Source organism: Cinclus cinclus, chromosome 8, assembly GCF_963662255.1.
Source record: "Cinclus cinclus chromosome 8, bCinCin1.1, whole genome shotgun sequence".
Classification (NCBI taxonomy): domain Eukaryota; kingdom Metazoa; phylum Chordata; class Aves; order Passeriformes; family Cinclidae; genus Cinclus; species Cinclus cinclus.
In genome coordinates, this window is record NC_085053.1 from 17,006,570 (window position 1) to 17,023,973 (window position 17,404).

General features: G+C 40.0%; 1 protein-coding gene across 1 annotated transcript in view; it reads right to left on the reverse strand.

Moving 5' to 3' along the window:
* The window catches only part of PRKACB (protein kinase cAMP-activated catalytic subunit beta), a 66,227-nt gene extending 62,222 nt beyond the window's left edge, over positions 1–4,005 (reverse strand). The window contains exon 1 of the mRNA XM_062497899.1: positions 3,883–4,005. Within this exon, the coding sequence (XP_062353883.1) occupies positions 3,883–3,928 (46 nt within the window). The 5' untranslated portion in view covers positions 3,929–4,005. The remainder of the gene's footprint in view (positions 1–3,882) is intronic.
* Positions 4,006–17,404: the final 13,399 nt, after the last annotated feature.

Genomic DNA, 17,404 nt, shown 5'->3' on the forward strand with positions numbered 1-17,404 from the left:
AAATACATATCACACATGCTGTACTTGGCTATTTAAAGACCACAGAAGTTAAAGTTAGTAAAATCAAGCTGGATTAATAGAACCAGAGATCTGGCTACCAGGTAAGAAGATAAAATACAGACTTATGCATTGAAAATCATGTACAGTTTCCTTTTAAAATGCATTTTAAGAGCAATTTGCTACCACATACCGCCACACATAAAGCAGCAAAGACCATCTGAGTCCCAGCAAATAAAACGCAGAAGCCAAGCCCCTGTCATCAAGATCTATTGGAAGAGAAAGTTCCCAAACCTTCCAGTCCCTAAAGAGTGTATTCTAATCACAGGGTCTCTCATCCAGTTTGGTGGTTACAAAGAAACAGACATCATCACACCTAAGTACTCTTGAATCTGTGGGGGAAACAGGGCAATGGACAACAGAGGAAAACTAACCCAACAAAAACCACAAACAAAACAAGTGGGATTACTATCAATTTATAGCCAAACCTCCTGCTGTCAGGTGTGATATTCCTTTGCATATCTAATACGGCAAATAATTCAGAGCCATACATCATAATTACTTTAAAAATCTGTATTATTGTGTTATCTGAAGTAAAACACACAAAACTTTCTATAAACTATATAGTTTTGCAGGGCTGACATTAATTCTAGTTCAGAAAGTAGTTCTGGTAAAGTTAAAACAGTCCTGTTTCGTATAAAATTAATAATTATTTTCAAAGTAACAGATTCATTTGGTGAATTAAAAGGTTATGTTACCTTCTTTAAACTTCAGATGTGCTGTAGTCATGTTTCATGCTACTTTCACTAATTATTCCAAGACAGTGAATAATAATAAAGCTAGCATTTCTCTACGTTAATTGCAACAAGGAAGATTTCCCTGAGGCCTTTTTTAAAAAAACATCATTTACTATATGTTGATATTTTTAACTTCTAGGTTGCAAAAGTTCTCAATTGCTGTAAATTGAGCAGCTGAAAAAAACCCCAACAAATAATGAAGATAATAATTAAATTAATATTAGGATGAGGAATCAGATTAACTTTGATGGCAACTGATAATTGTGTCTCTCCAGATTTCAAATGAAAGATACTTCTATTACTACTCTAACAGGCCCTCAGAATTTGTAGGTTGCTGCGCCATGTAGAAAACCATGAAAGCATTTAAAACAAAGTTTAAAATGGAGACAGAACCCTGAAACTTCTTGTTACCAAAGAACAACTTTTTGTTTTGGTCCTCCAAGTCAAAATCCATATTAGGACAACCTGTAAGAGAAGACCATAGAAATAAATCCCTAACAAGAGTACACAGAAGCTTTCCTTTCCATCCTCTACACACACAATGTATCTTGTCCTTCCTGCTACACAAGCCCGAACCACTCTCCTGGTGACCAAGCTTAAGAACCCAGCACCACCACTCAGCTTTCATTCACCTACAACTTCAGCCCAGAAATACTACAAAACATTTGTTCTCATCTGCTACTGGTGTTCACATACTCATGGTTTTATTCCACTTCATTGCCTAAGTGAAGTAACGAGTACTAAAGATACTTGACTAAAAATGGAAAGCTACAATAAATGAAAAGGATATAAGGGCTATAGTTGGGTGAACAGCATTTTCTGTGCTGAACGTAGACAGTGCAAGAGCTCTCAAATTACACTTCATGAACTAGTAAGTATAGTTATCAGGGGAAGCTGTGTTACCCTTCATTGTTCTTCCAGGGACCTTAGCACGCCCTTGATCCACACAATTCCACAAGCACCATGTATGGATCAAGGGTGCTACATCACCTTTAGAATTCAAAGCTGGATATTCTTCTGCTACCCCTTCAGCTTCATTTTCAGTGTCCTGTAGTCTGGAATACATACTACTGAGGACACTTAACATGCAAAACCAGAAAACTGTTTCAACAATGCAAATAAATAATTCAGAAATATTAAAGCCCCATCACATTTCATATTTCTTTAGTTTTTAGTTGCCATGTATCATACGAATAGATAACAATCAACATTCACTGACAGTAAAACAAACTACTGTTTGTTTCTAAAAAAATTTACTATTTATTGTTTATAATAAATAATTAGTTGTATAGTATTCATATATTATCAATTTTCCACGGTAAGTGAATCCTGGTCTTTCCCAGCAGTATGTCAACGATGATCAATTTTCCCTCCTAGTTACAGGACTTGTATCACTACGGAGCTTTTTGCTGCTAAATATACTGAGTAATTAAACATCTGAGCTTGATGGCTCTAGCAGCACTTCATTTTCAAACACTAGCAAAGGGAGAGAGGTTCTGAAGAAAACTCCTGCAACCCAAAAAATTACTGTATTTTGTAAGATGAAAATTCATTAAAATGGAAGTAAACACAGTGTGTTGTAGTGTTATTTAACTGCACAAACTAATAGCAGTACAGTTACCACAAAATACAAAATGCAGTGTTTTGTCATCTGAAGTACTCCAAGCAATCCACCCTCTCCATAGTTATCTTTATAGTTAGGATACAATACTTCCCATCAAAATTAATATACTCAACTAAAAAACAAAACCATTAAACAATAACAGTCAAATACTCATAACATATTTGGATTGTGAAGTCTAAAATAATAGTGAGCTAAGACACAAGAACTGAAAGGTGAAACCAACAATCAGTACTGGGTAGGTCAGGCAGAGCCCCTGCTCCCACAGCTGGAAGCACCCACTGCAGATATCTGGGAAGCCAGAGGAATGCTGTGCGGGCAGGACCTGGCCTATGCAAATCGGGTTACCCCAGTTCTACCCCAGACCTCGATAGTAAATACACAGAAAATACAAAAACTAACAACACAAACAAAAAACCAAACAAAAACAAACCCACAACCCCCCCAACTTCGACGTTATTTTCCATTTTAATACCCTAGGATTTTCCAGTAACAAAGGGTATTGTTGTCACAACACTGAGCTTGCACAACTGCCTGTTCACTATGTCTTGTCTTTACTCTTATCCATCACAAACATAACCGAAGTTTTTTCACTAGAAACGAAGTAAGTCAGCATGAAAAAAAAAAGAAAGTCTAGGGTTTTCTTCCCAACAACTGACTAGGCTTCATATTGTTTAAAGTTACGCTGAAATATTCAGAGAGGAAAAAATAAAACCCAACAAAACAACAAAAATAAAGCAAACAAATGAACAAAAACACCAGCAGAAAGCTCCCTGCCATGACGAGTTCAGATCAATGCTTTTGTCTTCCATTTTACCCAGGGCTCAGGAGAGCAACGCAGTACCGAGGGCTCTCCCAGCGCGCTCCCGAGCGATGTAAACACGCCGCGGGGCTGGGGCTGCGCCGCGGGGAGCGGGCACGGCCGCGGGGTCACCGGGGCTGCACGATCCGGGCGAGCACAGGAGTTTCTGACCTACATTCCCCGCAGAGGGATGAAAACCCTCCCGCCGCAGACGGAGCGCGGCGGGCGGGCGGCCTCCCCCGCCGGCAGGGTGTGTTCGGGGGTGGGGAAAGCGAGCGGGCCGGAGCGAGGATGGAGGCTGGCGGAGGCGCCGACACCTGCCCGCCGACACCGCGTCCCCGCCACCGGCTCCTCCTCCACCGGGGACGGACACCTGCTGCGGGACAGCCGCACGCGCGGCCCGGCGGCGGCCTCGGCCCGGCGGCCGCGTTCGTCCCGCTGGTTTCCCGAGAGCCCGGCTGAGCCCCGTGGCGGGGCCGGCGTCGGGCGAGCTCCCCGCGGCGCCGCGCAGGCCGCGGCCGGGCCTGTAGGGGCGGGGGACTCGGCCCGAGGCCGCGGGGCCTGCGGCGGCGGCGGCGACGCGGGGCGGGCGCGCCGGGCCCGGCCCCGGGCCCTCCTCCGGGAGCGGAGCCGGGCGGAGGCGGCGGCGCGTCCCCCTCACTCACCGCTCTCGATCTCGTTGCCCTTCTTGGCGGTGGCTGCGTTCCCCATGGCCGGGCCGGGGCGGGGGGCGGGAGGGGTGCCGGGCGGGGGCCGGGCCGGGCTCGGCTGGCGGGGCGGCGCGGCCCGCGGGCGCGGCGGCGGCAGCGGCGGCGGAGCTGCCCTGGCCCCGCTCTGGGTCTCTGTGTCTCCGGCCGCCGCGGAGGAGGAGGCGAGCGCTCTGCCCCCTCCCCCGCCCCGCACTCGGCGGAAATGACGGCCGGGGCGGCGCCTCCTCCCGCTGCGCCGCCCGCGGGGGCGCAGCCGACCGCGGCCGGGCCGCTGCCGCCGCCTCGGGCGGAGGCCGGCCAGGGGCAGGGGTCTGCGGGAGCCCGGGCGGCAACCCCCGCCCGGCAGCGGCTCGGGGGGGCGGGGGCGGAGGGTGCCCGCGGCCTTCGCGCTCGGGGTCTCGGCTGCCTCCGCACCCCCCGGCCTGGCGGGCGGCGGTCCCCGAGCGCCCCCGCTGCCGCAGGGCAGGCGCGGCCCGGCCCGCCCGCGGGGCAGCGGCCGAAGCGGGGGCGAGGCCGCCGTGCCCAAGGTGACCCCGGGAGGCCGCGCGGGCCGCGGTCCTGCGGCTGCGCCCGCCCCGCGCCCCCGAGCATCCCCGAGGACACCGCCCGGGCCTGCACCCCGGCGGCCGACGGGAGGAAACTCGCACTTGCCGCCTGTTCAGTGACTGTTTTTACACGGCTCACCAGACTACAGGGGAAAAAAAACCAAAACAAAACAAAAAAAAAACCACCACCAAACCCAAACGTAGAAAGTAAGTGAGCTGCCAGGAAAGAGTTGTTTTTTTTTTTTTTTTTTTCCTCCCCCCTTTTGCTGCCACCCATCATAAATAGCTACAGCTACACATTTTCAAGTGGTATTGTGACTTTCAAGTTGATGATAGCTCTCTTTATATATTTATCATGTGAAACGCTTTGAGTGTTTTAGCTCTGGAAGGAAATGCTTATCAAAAAAAGGCTCTATTTTATGTGCTTTAATGTGGAGACAGAGGAGAGCAGAAGTGCTAATCTTATGGATCACAAACTGCGTATATTCTGCCAGGACACTGTATGTGATATCCAGCCTCTTCCAGTAGCATTCTTTCCCCAAGGCTGAAGGAATTGTTCTGGCTACCATCCTTCACAGGGGATCAAAATCCTCTCCCATAACTGTGGGCTGCCTGCTGGTGAAGCACATGCTGCCACAGCCTAATACTGGATTACCTTACTATAAGACAGGATTTTATACACATAGAGTAATGCACACTAAAGCAGATGCTTCTAGGAAATTTCCAGTTTCCTGAGCCTGTGCAGTGGAGTACATTGTATGGGAACACTGGGCAGATCTAGCCAGTGTGTGCTTTAACATGACAGTTGTACAAGATGCCTGGATTATATGGCTGCAAAGTTTTGGGCACACTTACCTGAATTATCTTGATGTTTTGATCAATTAACTTTTTTGTTTAAAGGACATTCTTCTGATTTTCTTCACCTTTTCCCTTTCATTATCCTGATCAGTGTGATACTGCTTACTTCAGGGGAGTGCCTGAGTTTCTATGATTAAAGAAGCTATCTCTGAGGAAGCCAGGTCTTCTGTTGTTTTGAAGATCAGAAACAAGACTCAAACATCGTGAGGAAATAACCTGCAAACCATTGGGGGCAGTGAAGCAGCTACTATTGAAGAGGGCTGCCTCATTTTGCCAAAGCTGGAATCTGTGCATTCTTTTGCACTTAAAGTGGTTCAGTGACTTATCAGTAATTCACTCTGCCAAGGAATGGCATGTAGATTGCAGTGGCCAGATCTGCACCAGGAAGAGAACTTAAGCATGGGAAAAGGAGAGGGTAGTTTTGCCATCTGTCATCTCGATCATTCATGCAATGACAAAAAACAGTGCCAAGGTGCTATAGTATTTAAATAAATATCTGAAGATGATGTCTCAGGCAAAGATCTTATCCCAGTTTTAAATGTTTTCCCCGTTCCAGCCATCATAATTTTCATTTTGGCCAGATTGAGTCTGAGTCAGCTGATTTTCATCCAGGTGCTGACAGGCATTTTGATATCCTTGAGAAGACAGCAGTGGCATCGCTAACAAATGAGATATGCTGCAGCATCTTTAGCATATTCCTGGTACAGCTCATCCCTTCACTAGCAAATTATGCTGCAAAGGCTGCATATGTGGGAATTCACCAAGCTCCAGTAGATGTTACTGCCCTTTGGGTCTTGGTGGACGAGGATCTGCTGGTCATTGCACATACTCCAGCAAAGTCCTACGTATACATGTCCAGCACCGTGTGTGTGTGTGTGTGTGTGTGTGTGTGTGTGTGTGTACCAATGCAATGATGCTGGCTTTCAAATAACCACATGCCCTTAATGCACACGCAGCACTGATGGATTTGCACAAATGTTTTTACCCAAACACTTTATCAGAAATCTAATAAATATAATTCAACAGTGCTGTGAAACATTAAATGATCCATATCCATGGTCCTAGCATTACATGTATAGGTGAAGATAACAGAAATAAGGAGTTAGGGTTGGACGTTTGTATTCATATTCACACTACTCACACAGCTAATTCTATGTTAAAAATTTAATAGTCATTGATTAGTTGCAAAACATAGCAATGTTTATAGATATTATGTGTATACAGTCACTTGGCATTCAGACTGTCAACTCTTATTCCAGCCCTAATCTTTAGTTTCCTTAATTTTCTTGTACAAAATCTTTGTTATGCTGAAATGCCTCATATCACTGCTTATATATAAGTAGCTTGTTTCTTTCAACACAAATGGTTAAAAAATAAAGTGATGCAAATATGAACAACTTCCTGTTTGTGTATGTTAAAATATTTCACTAAAGGCCCAATTTGAAAATTCAAATTTCATTTGTTTTGCTGATCTATACAAGATTTTTATAAATATACTCTTAAGAAAGTCAACTCAGCCATTTTAGAACTGTATGGATTTAATTATGTTGTTTCAGTGACTCTCAGCAGGTTTTCATCTGTTTTTTTACAGATTTGTTGGCAACTATCAATGAGGAATATCCTAGCAAGACCAGTTCTTCACTCTGATAAAGCCTAAAGCTCTGTATCGGATGTATAGCTCCCTATGAAGATCACATATTTTACCCTACATAATCTTAGAACTAAAAATGAGAAGGTCATTTCAGGACAAAACTATACATTTCTTCTTGATTAAAGACTCACAGGTGTTTTTAGTAGAAATCACCTGTTCAAATGGTAATTACTTCTGGAGCCACATATCCTTTCACTCCATAATCATTCTGATTTCTAGATGAGATAGTGGCATTTCTGTAGCAACTACAGCAGTTGTTTTCAATTCACATTTGAAACAAGTCACTAAATTTAAATCATTACACGTCTTCATTTTCCTCTGTCACATTTGAGATGTGCCTGCAGTGCAAGGGGTTGGCATATATAGATTGATGGTTTAGCCAATCCATCCTGATAATCCTCACCCTGAGGGTGTGGGCTCTGCTTGGGTTATGAATACCTGCCTTACTTGGGATTCTCTCTCTGTGGCCAGCCTGCCTTAGCATTGCAGCAGTGCCTCTAAACTGCAGAGTTTGAATAGCAAATTAGACTGCTCTTCCCAAAATCCCACATTCCTGCATCTTTGAATACCCCTGGCAGCCTCCTTCTCTCTCCTAAACAGAATGATATATTTGGCATTTAACTCCTTGTTTTCGTTTTGGGTTGTTCCAGGCTACTGGCACATTTCCTGCTCTCAGCTAACCCCTGTTCTGCCAGTGTGGGATGCTTTTCTAGCAGGTTGCTAACGTGCCAAGAAGCATATGCATTTCTTTGTGAATATGGAAGATATTTTCCAAATTTTACAGCTTCTGACCCAGAAACAGGAATATTCATCACTGCAGCATAATTTCAGACCTGCCAAGAATATATCAATTATGTCATGTAGATGTGTTAAGGGAAAGGATGAAAGCAGGAGTACAGCAATTTCCCCTGCTCCTTGTACTAGCTATACAGACAGCAATAAACTACATCCTTCTGCAGGGAAGGCTTAATCTACTGATGCCAAATTCATTCCAGTTGAAGACCCACCCACTCAGAGAGAAGTGAAAGGACTTACATCATGTTTCTACAATATCTGAGATTGCCAGCCCCTGAATCCACTATTAAATGAAAGCAACTTGGCCAAGGCCTTGCTCTGCCAGATCTCCTGAAAAATGTTCTTTGATGCCCTTCAACTGGGAATCCAAATGGAATCTGGAGCCTCAGGAGAATGTTTGAGGGACATTTTAGTTTGGAAGGACTCTTAACTAAGGGCAACCTGGGCTTCCTTCAGTGTAACTAGCTAGACTCAAAGCAAAAAGCTCCAAAGGAAGTTTACACCAGCAGCCAATACTTCACCACTGCCACCCCTTCTTTCTTGCCATTAGATGTTTCCCAAATATTTCCCAAAATACCCACTGGTCAAAAAAAATGCATATAAACATAGAAGAAAAGAGTTTATATATTCCCTTATTGATTTTTACCTACAGTTCACCACAAGCCTCTCAAGAGCCATAAAGTTGCAAGGTGGATTTTTTCTGATGTTTTAGACCTAATTTAACGAAATAGGTTCTGTGGTTTTGCTGTCAGTATTGCTCCCTACAAGAGAGCATTTGATCAAATTTTCTGTGGATAGTGGCTACATATTAATTCACCACAGGAGGTGACAGGTGCTGTGTTGAGGTCAGTGTCCTGCAAAACTGACATGTTTTTGTCAGAGATAAGCTGCAAACTGCCTTAATGGGCAAGTCCAGCTGCTCAGTTCTTGGCCTTTATCTTCTATGATCATTTGGCAGTGGGTGTAGTCTCTTGCTATCAGCCAAGCAGCACTTTTTTCAGTTGCTTATAATTGTTCTGGAGATTATTCCATATTTGTAGAAGATACTCCTGTAAACTTTTGATTCAGAAGAAATCGATAATTACTGTTACGGAAAATTCATACTGACTCGTCTCTGTAACTGGCTTTGTGATTGTTTTGTGGGTATCTGGCTGCCATCAGCTCATTTGAAAAAATTCCTTGTAAGATAGTTTATATTATCTTCATTTGCTACGCTTCTGAAAAGTTGATTTTGTGCATGTTGAGTAGAGGAAAGCAAACAAAAACTGTCACTTTTTTTTCATGTATTTTTTGTAGTTTAGCAACATATTCATACTGCTGCATGTGAACTATAGCAGGAATGAAATGTAAGTTAGCATTGATGATATACTTGTCTGACATTTGATTCCAGTTTACTCCCACAGATTTGAATAGAAATACTTCCTGTGCAGTCAAAGTTACTAAAAAATGCATTGCTGTAAAAAAACCAAACTATATAGTAAGCCACTTTCAGGGTAGTTGACTTAATTACTTATATGTTTACCATAACTGAGAGGTGATCAATATTGTACTGTTTGTTCTTACTATATATTAAGACTCTGAACAATCTTCTACTGAATTAAGAAGATTAAAAATGAAAAACAAAAATAGTGGTGTTTTAAATTTATCTTTTTAGGTATTTTCTACAGGGATCTCCAAGTTAATTACAGCTGTTAATTTAAAGTAGACTAAGCTATATTAGATCAGTATCTATTTTTCTTCAGAATTAAAAAAGGCCTTAATTCAGTTTAACCTAACTCACTTTGGAAGTGAAATATGCTAGGTTATCTGAAGGTCATTTTAATTGTAGCTGGGAAAGTTCAAGTTCAGCAAGCTTTCCTACATACTCTGCACCCAGTAAGTGAGGAATGATGAGGAACTAGTAGTCTCACATCCAAATCTAGGCTTCACTGTATTCTGCTCAATTGTATGTCCTGTAAAATGTGTCCCTCTGTCACATATCATTGTATTGGTTAAAGACATCTAGCTAAAAAAGGTTCTTACTGGGTAATCAGCTCTTCTGCTGTAATATCTTTAGTAGTGCCATCTAAAAATACGAAAACAGTCTAAGATGGTTTCCCTGGTTTATTTTTTATTTCTAGAAGCACATTTTTTAAACAGAAAAAAAATCACTTTCATAAACCTGTATTTTTACCCCTTTATTTTTCTACAACCTGCTGGTTTTATCTCAGTTACAGCACAGTTCCTAGAAAAACTAGGAGCTGTGCATATATGTAGGTCTAACTGAAAGTAATGTGTCCCATTTGCTCTTATGTTTATTATTTCTTCTGCACACATCACGTTTTGTTGCAAGTGCTTTAATTCTAAAGAAAACAACCATCCAAGGCAGAAACATGCAGTTTCTTCATGGTTCAGACCCCTGACACTTGAAGACAAATTATTACAAGCTTTTGCTTCATGTTCAGCCTCTTCCACCTGCTTTATTTGTGTTGTTATTCCTTGCTCAGGAATTCAAGCTCTGGGTGTTCTTCTGCTTCTGATATCTTTGTCTTATGGTATTTTCACCTCTTGGTAATATCTAAAATTCCTAAGCACTGTCCAGTCCAACACTTATTCAAGTACTAGTTTCTTGGCAGATTCTAAATTGCCTCATCTGGAGTCTGCTTCTCCCAGGCAGAGAGCCTGCTTCTCTGTATTATTTGCTCCACTTTCTGTTGAAAACCAGTAGCTTTTTAATTTTTTTTTTTAATCTACAAATCTTCAGTAGATCTTACCCTATGGCAGGGTAATGCCATGCTTTATCATACACCTCTAGCAGATAAAATTGTCACCCCAATCTTATAAAGTAAAAGACACTTTTAAACATTCAGGACCAAAGCACATAACTTTAATATGCTTCATTTTTATATGGAATGCAACACTTCTTATTTTTTTGTAACAGCTTCATGAATATCCTCCTTTTCTTGGATTCCTGAGAAGTGCTAAATATGCCAAATGCATCAGCACTTGCTATTTTCAGAAGGAAAGCTCCTTCTGATAGACTTGCTTTTAAATAACATGTACTGCTTCCAGATGTACATTGAAGTGTTCTTGCCTTCTTTTCCAGTAGTTTCTGGTATTTTCAGAGTTTGAGCCTTTAAATGCTTCAATTTCTTCTCTGTGTCTTTTTTATTTATTTTAAAAAATACTTCTTTATTGTTAGTGCTATGAATGAGTGGTCATTCCAGGCTCAGAGGGTTTTAGTAGATGTTCTTCAGTCAGGTACCTGCAGTGCATTTTTCATACACTTACAAGCCAGAAAGTGAAATGTCTAAAAGAATATTTAGACCAGTAACCTTTCATTAGGAGAAATAATAAGTAAAACCAATTATAGTATCATATTCATAGGTGTGAATCTATTGAAAAAAAATCCATGCAAGAAAAAAAAGAGTAAAAGCCACTTTGCATATGAAAAAAGCAGCCAAAAATAGCTTATAAAGTTTATTTACTATTTTTTGATTTCTTTTGGTTTGTCTTTGACTCACAAAGCTAAAAGGAGAAATACCTACAGTGCATGCCAAGAACTTATTAATTCTCATTAGCACATAGAAGTGGTTATTTCAAGTGGTTGTAATGCAAATGTCAATATAAAAGTTTTTTCCTCTCCAGAGTCTGAGAAGCCATTGTCAGACTATGCTTTGATATTAGTAGATATTCTGTATATTTGATAGATATATTCTGATTGGCCAAGAAAGAGAAGTTGAATGCTTTCAAGCATTGTTTTAATCTCATGAAACAGAGAATTTTGACTCCTATTTGTATTTAGTCCAAGCCAGATTTTCTCTAAACTCAGTATCACATCTGAAATATAGAGACCATTTTCTAATAATAGCTGAAATAAATGTAATGCTTCCAACGAAGCTTGTATTTTTAAAATCCATTTTAAAAGATGGGAACCATGTGAAATAGTGTTTTTGCACATGAATGTGGAAGACAGGGATTTTAAATTGGTATTAAGTATTAGGATTTTAGCCATCACATTTACAAGAAAGAACGCCATTCTTTTTGTGCAAAGAGCAGATGCCTCCCTAAGTAATATATGGCCAATAAATGTCTACATATAAAAATCATCCTCAAGCATTTCTCATTTCCAGTGCTGTAATTCCTTTCAAATAATTTCAGGCAAAATGAATCAATCAAGGTCTCTAACTGAGGACGTATAGAAATCTGACTGTCTTGGGGATAACATCTGCATTTATTTCTTATGTTCAGGTGCAACATTTTAACTCAGAGGTGAGGGCATTATGTGTGTAAATCACTTGAACCAACGAGATAGCAAAGCTTGTCCTTTCATATTTCTCCTCAGAAATCTTAATTTCCATCTACTTTATCACAGTAAAAGTTGTCTTGTGATTTAATCAGATATTTTTGTTCCTCGTAGTTTTACTTTTTTTATGCTGCTAAAAAATTGTATTTCCTTTCCTCCCAAAAAAAATGTTCTTTTCTATCCTCCAAAGGCTTTAAATGCCTTTAGTGTTACACTTTTCCTTCTTTTCTATGCCTTTTGGCCTCTGTTTGTTTTCTTTGCCTATTCCATTTACTTGCTCTTTCCCTTCACTGTACTGCAGAAACTATTTTTTTGAAGTCTCAATTTAAATCTTGATTTCTTCATACTCAAATGAAGTTTTATCATCAGTGACATGAGACAGTTGTTTCAGAAGTTGTTTCCTGCCACACTGGACCTGGGTGTGTTTTCTAGTCTTGTGCCTGATACTCTTCATAAGCTATCTCAAAGGATATACTTCTCTTGCAGTCTCTTTTTAATTTCTGCAGAAACATTGCATCAATTTATTGAAGAGACAAGAGTATAATTGACCATATCCATTCCTCAAAGTTAGCATTTGAATAGGCACAAAAGACACATTAGAAATGGTTCTTGGGTAAATTACTGCTTCCTATTATTTCTTAGAAATAATAAATCCAGGTTGCAACTGCTCTCCTTCAGTTTAAAGTTCATCTTCCCTCTAAATGACAAGGGAGCAATATTTTTTTTCAACCCATTGTTTGAAGGGTAGCTAAATGGTTTGTATATTGATCCTTTAACATACAAATATTAATAACACAATCAATACCAATACTTACCATTTACAGAGTGCTTCTTCATCTACAAATTTTGGGGTTACACAGCTAGAAGTAAAAGGCTTCTGAAAGTTTCAGTGGTGCTGGAGAGCAGGATTTCCATGGCAGCTGGGAGTTCAAGGAAGGAGGCAAGAGAAAGGCTGGGCTGCAGGACAGAAGAGAACGTTTGAAAATCGTAGAGAGAATAAAATGAAGCCAGGAGAACTGGAGCACATACATACGCAGGAGAGAGGAGAACAGATAAAATAATTATGGAAGAATTGTAGAACTTGCCTCATGCTACAGGAAAATAAGCAGTATAATCATTCAAGAAAGATAATGGGTTATGGTAACCTTTCTCATTTGGAGAGAAAAAGTGTTACTTTAATTAGGAGAAACTGATTTTGTTACAACCTTGGCAATACACACACTGTCCAGGTTCATCCCTGCCTGCGTGTGCTCCAGGTGTGTTGCTGTCTTTTCCCTGATGACTCTGAATGGAGTAATTTGCATACTTCTGGTCCAGACAGAGTCTTTTAACATATCTGTTTGTACAGCTGCATCACAATGGGGGACTAATTTTGAATGGTGTCTCTGTTTTCTATCTGAACTGAAATAGTCACTCAATAATGTTGTCACTGTCCCTTTTTGGACATAAAAATCCAATGAGATCATAAGAAAATGCAAATTATGTTAATATTATCTATTACAGTATAAAATATTACAGTCCATAACTCTAGAACTCACCATGTCTATGTAAAGTATAATTGCAGTAATCTTTTGTTTTGTTGCTACAACAAGCAGTTGTAGGAAAGGATTTGATAAAATTTGGAGGATTCTCCTACCCCAGGCTGTGTTTCTCCACAGGCAGGGCTCCTTTCCTTCATGTCAGTTTGGAGACCACAGCACAGACAGGGCAGGCCCCTTTAAATCTTTTTTATCTGGTTGCCTAGATAACCCCTGTAAACATCCGTGGATTGATGTGTGGTCTTCAAAAAGCTGGGGACCTTGAGGAAAAGTGAGGTCATCTGGGGACAGGCAGATCCAATGTATCCTTATCTATATGAGCAGACAGAGATTTTTTTCACAGAGTTGTTTTGCACATTTCTTTTTGAATACTTCATGCTCTTATAGTCTGTTTTAATTTGTGATATATGGAAAAAAAACCCATGTTTTCTAGCAGGAGGTTTTTGTTTTGTTTTCTATATTGCTTTCTGTTGTGACATAAATACATACTGATTAAATATTTATATGTAATGAAAGAAGAATATGAGAATACTTTGACTATACAAAAGTGACAACTCCACTTACTTTTTTTGATAATATTTATTTTTATGCTATGATTTTTTTCATTTTGAGGTGATAGCTTTAGAAAGGTGAAAAACCTAATTAAAAGCAATTAAAAGTATTAGTGAAATTCAAATAATAGTGAAAAAGTTATCATTTGCAACATGTGTTGCTACTAAACATGATAGAGGGGTTAAATATTTGTTAGCCGATAAATATTTCAAAGCTTTATCTTACTGATACGAAACAGCAGGATCTATCTTAGACAGATTTCTGAAGACATAATGAAAAAAAAAAACAAAACCAAGAAAACAATATGGCAGTTCTGTGTCCCTGATAATTCAGAGCTCTTTTGTTTTTTTCTCCAGCTAATGTTTTAAAATGTCTCCTCTCCTGGCAGTGTTTCAATACAAGTTGTTTCAGAAAATTATTATTATTAGTAGTACTGCTGTATATAAAGTTATTACATTCCTTCTTTTCCAGATTAAAATATTATATTATTCCTATATATCCCTCCTAGTATCTATAAAATAATTGCTGTCCATGGGAGATATATAGACAGGTGAACTTGGTCATAGATGAGCAACTAATTAACTTTGAACTCCATTTAATATCTCTAATGTGTAAGACTAAAATCTCCACTTAAGTCTGTGTTAACATGATAGCTCTATAGCTTGTACTCAGTATAAAAATACTCCTCTTAAACTTTAGCTATTAAAAACTTATATAATTTCATATGTAAAATCTTTGATTTAATCTTTTGTGATTAAATGATAAAAAAGTCTGAAGTAGCTTTATTAGGCTAGCTGGATCTCAAAAATTAATATTAAGTTATTTAGAACTTTTGGTTGAATCCTGTGAAAATCATCCTTGCCTTTATTTTTCTGAGAGAGGAAAAGCGATTCTTGTTTATGCAATCCAAATTCACACAATCTTAAGTCCTACATAGTCCTTAAAATGAGAATGAAGTAATCAGAAAATATATCTGAGTCAAAACAGAGTAAAATGCAGAATAATTAAATGGAATGAAAATTTTAATCCTCTGTTACTGTGGCTGGACCTTTGAATGGTAACATCAAATCTTCATGGAGCTGCTGAGTCCACTGCATGTTTTATAAAATGTGACATGTTCTTTCTCCTCTACTTACTGTATTGCAGCAGACTTTTAGTCTGACATAGGAGTAGGATGGGACTTGGATTGTAGCAAACACATAATTTACCACTGTCTGCTCTGGATCATTGGTGGCAAAATTCTTATTTTTAACAGAAGCACCATGTTTTAAACACATGAAGTTTAATATCAGGCTATCTGTTCTACATTTGCATCCTACTCATTACCTGAAAGAGGGATAAAACAGGTTTCAAGACGTGAGTTATTTTGTGCATAGAAATTTCCATTCTCTCAGTGAGATCAGTTCATAGTGTGTTTCCACAAGTCCTCACTACATACATTTCAGTTTATTTTATAATCTTTGTTAATAGTTTCTGTTGGTGAATACTACACAATAGAGGCAAATTTTAAGTCTCTAAAAGTCACAGAATAAGAGCCAATAGTTATTATTCAGTCTGTAGAAAATGTTACCTATGTCAGGGTATTCTTAGCTGTCCTGCAAGTTAACCCTTATTTTGTTTACCTTTTCCAGAACCAGAAATTCTTGTTGTAAATAGCAAGCAGTATTTGATTGAAAGGGCAAACAAAACTCTATTGCTTAACAGGGAAGTTCCTTCTACACTATGAATTAAATTTCATATGCCTATCCAGATAAATATTGGTTAAGTTAATATGAGATATACTATACAAAAGTTCCTTGTGAAAGATAACACAAAAGCAAAAGTCCTACAATCGCTACTACAGAATTTCAAATTAAATAAAATAAAGAAATAAATATAGTTTCTTCTAAATCCTGTTGTGTCAAGGCACTAATATGTGTTAAAGGTGCTGAGAAGCCTCAGCTGAGACCTCCCCACAGCCATGGGCTCAGGAGCTCTACTGAAGATGACCCCTGAGTTCCCAGCTCTTGCTGTGGTTACACTGGACGAGCGCTACACAACATGGCTGTGGCTCAGGCAGCTCCTCAGCTTGGATTCACTCCTGGTTTTGTAATGGATCTGCCTGGTACCTGCTGGACCTTATCCCTGTCTATTGACTGACTTCCTGGCCTGACCTTGGATCTGCCTTGTGACTGTGGTAGTGCCTTAGGATATGACTCTTGGTTGGCTTTGTCCACTTTGGGTGTGCCTTGTTTGGGGCTGGGGCTGCTCTCTTGTGTTGTGGGACCTCTCTTAGCTCATGTTCTCTTAGCAAGGAGCCCTGCTCTTGCTGCCTCCTGATATGTTGCATCTTTACAATATAAATCTGAATCCTTAAAGGTTCATCTAATTTGCAGAAGACTGACTGCTGCACATAGCCTAGATTCAGGAAGTACTTTCTGTCAGTGTCTTCTTATGTTCTGTATTTGTGTGTAGAGCTGACCCATCTCAGTAGCTTTTGATCCTGCAGTACTTAGTGCCATGTGGCACAAACTCACATTTGGTAGGATTTATTACATGTTGCAAAGGAGGCTGCTGTAATTCTAGGTTTAACTATTCCAATAACTGCACATGGCTAGATAGTCTTTATCCCCACCACAGTAGTTTCTATCTTTTCTCTGCAGAAGCATCTTGCCACTTCTCTTAATCTGTGACATCCTATCTTGAATGGGCAAGATGTGTGCTCCCTTCAAGCTGCTCACTTTGCCTGGCTAAAAGGCACTCCAGGAAACAGAACTGCATTGTAGAGGCACCTGAGCATCTGACATCATGTATAATTACTTAAGCCCTAATGGATTAGAATTCAGTACATGTAGTTAGATATCTTTGCATTTTGCAGCCCAGTGTATCCTGGAGTATTGGTATTAAGAAGATTTTTTTTGCTGTTTAATGAGATTTCTTTGTCTCACTGCCCTAGAGAAGTCAGTAGGGATTCTAATGTCATCCTACTATGTTGGTGTGTCTCAAACACCTACATAGTAATGAAATGTTTATAAATGTGAAAATATTTAATCCCTTCTTCAGTGTATCACATGACACAGAAACCTCTATCATCTCCTTGTAAAGAAGGCTAAGTATTCTACTTAAAAAAAAATCTAAAAGGATTCTATAGTCTCACTGTCATTAAAAAGTGTTTGTCACCATTGCAAAATTAACGTACAGTTGTATAAAAGAAGTATGCTTTCCCCCAGTAAGCTAAAAATTGCTACCCACACATTTGGAAACTGCCTTGAGG